Source organism: Gymnodraco acuticeps, unplaced genomic scaffold (assembly GCF_902827175.1).
Source record: "Gymnodraco acuticeps unplaced genomic scaffold, fGymAcu1.1, whole genome shotgun sequence".
NCBI lineage: Eukaryota > Metazoa > Chordata > Actinopteri > Perciformes > Bathydraconidae > Gymnodraco > Gymnodraco acuticeps.
In genome coordinates, this window is record NW_022989899.1 from 735,301 (window position 1) to 739,377 (window position 4,077).

A 4,077-nucleotide genomic window follows, 5' to 3' on the forward strand; every position below is an offset into this window, starting at 1 on the left:
GGATGTAGTGGCTTGTGCACGCTCAGCGTTTTCATTGTAGTGCAGGGCTGCCAGGTACAGTCTTTCATTTCTGCCATGAGGAGAAAAAAAGTAAAAAATAGCAAAGAATGTACAAATTGTCACTAATTAGTAAGTAACTATGGTTTATTTTACCTGCACAACATTCCAAGAAATGGAAACACAACATTCTTTGGAGCAAAGCGCAGGATGACGGCATGGAATGACTCCAAAGATCAAGTCTGGTGGTGTGGGCTGAGTTTGGCCACAGCTTTCAAAATCCTCTTGGTTGAGAGAATTGTCTCCAGCTTGTGAAAGGCCGGCGTTCCTAAGAATTTGAAAATCAAAGTCATATTTGAATTGTCATGCTTTATAGATTGTGTCTGACAACATCCTGTATTCAATAGTTGTCCCTTACAAATATTTATAGAGGAGTAATGTAATATGGTTTATGAACAACATACCTGCAGCCATCCATTGGTATTGCGCAATGCGCAGTGGATGAAGGCACTTAGGGAACCATTTGGCCACTCTCTCAGGCCCGGTGGTGGAGGTTGCTGCAGTCCAGTATATGTGGTTTCTTATACTCTTCACCCACCCTCGAAGTTTTTCGCAGTCCTTCTTTTTTGCAGCCTTCTCCAGTTGCTTAGAAATCCCTAATAAATACATTTAACATGTAGTTAATATACATACAAGTTTACTCAAAATATTATTATAATTATAGAAATTAACATAAATAAAAATACCTTTTTCTATGTGCCACACATCAAAGAATTGGGTGATGCTGCTTTCCCTTAGGAATTTCTGAATTTGCAGATGTCTGTCCGTGACAATACAGTCCAGAGTCACACCACGTTCCTTTAACAACTCCAGACTCCTTTTCAGGCCCTCTAACTCCATGTGGTAGCTTCCACCAACCTCATTGCTCTGTTATGACACATACAAATAACCATTGATACACACATTTTAAATATAACGTGCAAACAGTGTTAAAGAAAAAAACATTGATATTTCATTTCACCCCACTTACCTGAACCAACTGGAGGTCAACGACTTTGTTGTTCTTCAGGTCCATCATAGTGTAGCTTCCGAACTTTGCATAGTGGCCTGTGAAAATATGTTTTACAGTAATTACTTTTCTCTGCGGATGGTGAATTTGTATTTTTGCTTGTAGTGTTTAGCATATGTTTTTCAGGAACCATTAATTGAATAAATCACACATAGTGAAACCCCTTTCTGAAATGTAAAATGTGAATTATATAAAAAATACATACCTGGAGAGTCAGCCCTCATATCACCACCAACTATCACTTTCTCCTCTGCATGGAGCTTCTGTAGCATGCCTTCCTGTGATTTTTGCCAGTAAGAAACAATCGCTGGCTCAATGAACATCCTGGCATGCCTTCGGAAGGTGTTGTATTTGCATAGCTGCATATTCATTGTTTGAAGACCTAATGGTTGAAAGAAAACCGCAAGAACACATTTTAATCTCAAAGATCACCTGTAGATTTGTTGACGAGTCGATGAGGAGAACCTGGAAAGTGCAAATGAGCTGCCCTTTTTTAAACAGGGAAAGAGCTGAACATGTCATTATTTTATGTCATCATTTTCTCACTCTTGTTATTGTTACCTTGTCCTATCGTATTCAACAACAACATTTGCATTTTCAAACATTGGCAATACAATCTTCTGCAGTTAATTTACCTTTGAAAGTTTGAAGAAAGATGCTCTGTTGACATATGTTGCAACTGATAGCTGCAGGTTTCCAACTGGAGTACTCCCAAGAACAGGCTGGCTATTCCAGTTTCTTGTAAACTGACAATGGGGGCACAGCTGCTGCACTGATATGAATGTACCGATCCTTCTGGTTTGTACATTACACACACGCTTGCACACAGGACATGATTCAAAAAGCTCCATGAGGCAGGTCTCATACACGATGTATGTGTTGATCGTCTGGGGGGGGTTTTGTTCTTGACCACTAAAACAAAAAAATAGAAGTTAATATCCATCACACAGATTGTTGCTTTAGAGATCTTTGGTGTTTCCCTATTATCAATGTTTGAATTATATACAGCAAAAAACACAATACATAGACAAACTCACACATAGTGATATTTCAGTAACTTACGACATGGCTGTTGTTTCTGTAGCATTTGTTATGGATTCTGCTGGATCATAAGTTGCATCCTGGCCTTCGGAAATCACCAAAGAAGAGCTTCCCTCAAATGGATCTTCGTATTCCTCTTCAAGATCCACACGGGGCCTCTTTGGTGGTCTCTTTAAGGGGGTGGATGTTAAAAAGGGCACTGGCACTTCCAACGGAAGTGTTTAGACACCAACGCTTCTGCAGGGAATTTTAGCCTGGACAGCTGTAACATAATTGTATTTGACATTAAAAACAAAACAAAAGATAAAACAAAAATATTTTACAACAATTAGAAGCACACAAATTAAAGGCTACAACATCAGAATGTCAAGATGTATCCAAAGAACATTTGAAAAACGTGCTTCTAACCTGTACTTCGATGTGAACCAAGAGTCCTCGAGGATAGCTGTGTACGAACAGTACGGTACTTGGGTGGGTCAGTCTGACATGCAGAATCTGTCATCACAGGTAATCTGCTGGTAGCATGTGAGGTGCTGGCCTGTAAAGAAGAAAACAAAATCATCTCAATTTAGTATTCAGGATGAGAAAATACTATTTGGATAAATATCGTCTGAAATCCCAAAAGATGGGGGCTAAAACTCTCTATTTAGCAAAGCTCTTTGCTTAGCCTTTTCCAATCTGAGTTAGTTTTGAACCGTAACGTGCATGCTGTGTTTCTGACTCAATACAGATGATGTGTTGGAGAGGGGCTGAGCTCAGTAGACTGACTGTAATGAGTGCTAGCCACTAATTAGCCTGTTGCTAGGTAAGGCCTCGTCAACAACAACATACCAACGGGGCTTTAGTTCTGTTTTACTCATGGTGTGTGTCCCCCCTCACATACATACACACAGTGTTGTATCCTAACACATCCCCATTTATATTCATGTGCGTAAACAAGTAAACATACAAAAGCTTTTACATATAACGCTGGAAAAAACGGCATGTCTCATTAGCGTAGCGTAGCTTAGCTTACAGATCTGATCGTTCTTACAGACTACAATCACAAAAGCTTTTACATATAACGCTGGAAAAAACGGCACTTACCTACAGAAGATTACGTTTGTTATTATAACTTACTCAATATGATTTTAGAGGATACAAAATACTAATAAATAGGAGAATAAATACTTGTGTTATCGGCTAGGGCGTGGCTTTACAGCCTTCACACAGATCGCCATTACGGCAGTATGTCTGAACATGTTAGCAAATGCCTGATAATTAAAATAAAAGACAAAGCAAAGACTGCGGAGCGTACAATATAAAATGTTATAAAAACATATAAACACCTAACCGATTACTATTTGGGTTTGAGGCGACATTGATACGGCAAAGCTACATGCTACATGCTACATACTACAAGCTAGAGATAGCTTTATCAGGAAAAACACCGCTAAATAAAAACTTACAGCTTCAAAATTGGATGTGTCCTCACTGGCCTGCTCCCGGATGGTTGGTATTGATCCCGGGTTTAGCATTAGCTTGGAGGCATATCCGTGTTGGACTTGAGAGAAGTTCATAAACATGTCCGTGGTAAAATGTTTGGAACACACAAACAGAAATCTGCCGTGGTCTTCTGGCACATGTCCCTTGAAAATGAAGTCTAGCCACAGATTATTTTCTTTTTCTACTGATGGCATTGCATGCAGTCCCCTGTCCCGAGTCTTGCAGCCAACAACAGCACAAAGTTTAACTCGCTTAGACATCCTGGCAAGAGCAGACAAAAACACAGATGTGACTGGAGTTGATTTAGCCTGCCGATAGCCTATATGCGAATGAGAGGTTTGGCAATGCACGTGGCCGTGGCTCATTCCCCTGATAGGTGGAGAGTTGACCAATAAGCTGAGCACGTCTCTTTGTGACGTAGGAAAGTGTTGAAATCTGGATCCGTTTTTTTCAGATCCGTTTCAGCCACTTTTTTAGAGATTTGG

The 4,077-nt window shown here is 39.9% G+C and overlaps 1 protein-coding gene and 1 long non-coding RNA gene across 2 annotated transcripts; both read right to left on the reverse strand.

The window, feature by feature from the left end:
* Positions 1-215: 215 nt before the first annotated feature.
* Positions 216-1,637, reverse strand: LOC117539662. Its single transcript, XM_034205921.1, has 5 exons — positions 1,272-1,637; positions 1,028-1,104; positions 744-924; positions 462-653; positions 216-325 (listed from the first exon to the last, which is right to left on the reverse strand). The coding sequence occupies exons 1-5, from the start codon at positions 1,435-1,437 to the stop codon at positions 234-236; spliced, it is 708 nt and encodes a 235-aa protein (XP_034061812.1). The 5' UTR covers positions 1,438-1,637; the 3' UTR covers positions 216-233.
* Positions 1,638-2,306: 669 nt separating this feature from the next.
* On the reverse strand, positions 2,307-3,615 carry LOC117539675. Its single transcript, XR_004568051.1, has 3 exons — positions 3,556-3,615; positions 2,516-2,645; positions 2,307-2,369 (listed from the first exon to the last, which is right to left on the reverse strand). It is a non-coding gene; the product is annotated as an uncharacterized LOC117539675 (long non-coding RNA).
* Between the last annotated feature and the right edge of the window lie 462 nt (positions 3,616-4,077).

Coding starts and splice junctions, on each gene's coding strand:
- LOC117539662 (XM_034205921.1), bottom strand. CDS start 1,437: ATGAATATGCAGCTATGCAAATACAACACCTTCCGAAGGCATGCCAGG. Junction 1,105..1,271: donor TATGAGGGCTGACTCTCCAG/GTATGTATTTTT, acceptor ATATTTTCACAG/GCCACTATGCAAAGTTCGGA. Junction 654..743: donor TGTGTGGCACATAGAAAAAG/GTATTTTTATTT, acceptor TGTATTTATTAG/GGATTTCTAAGCAACTGGAG.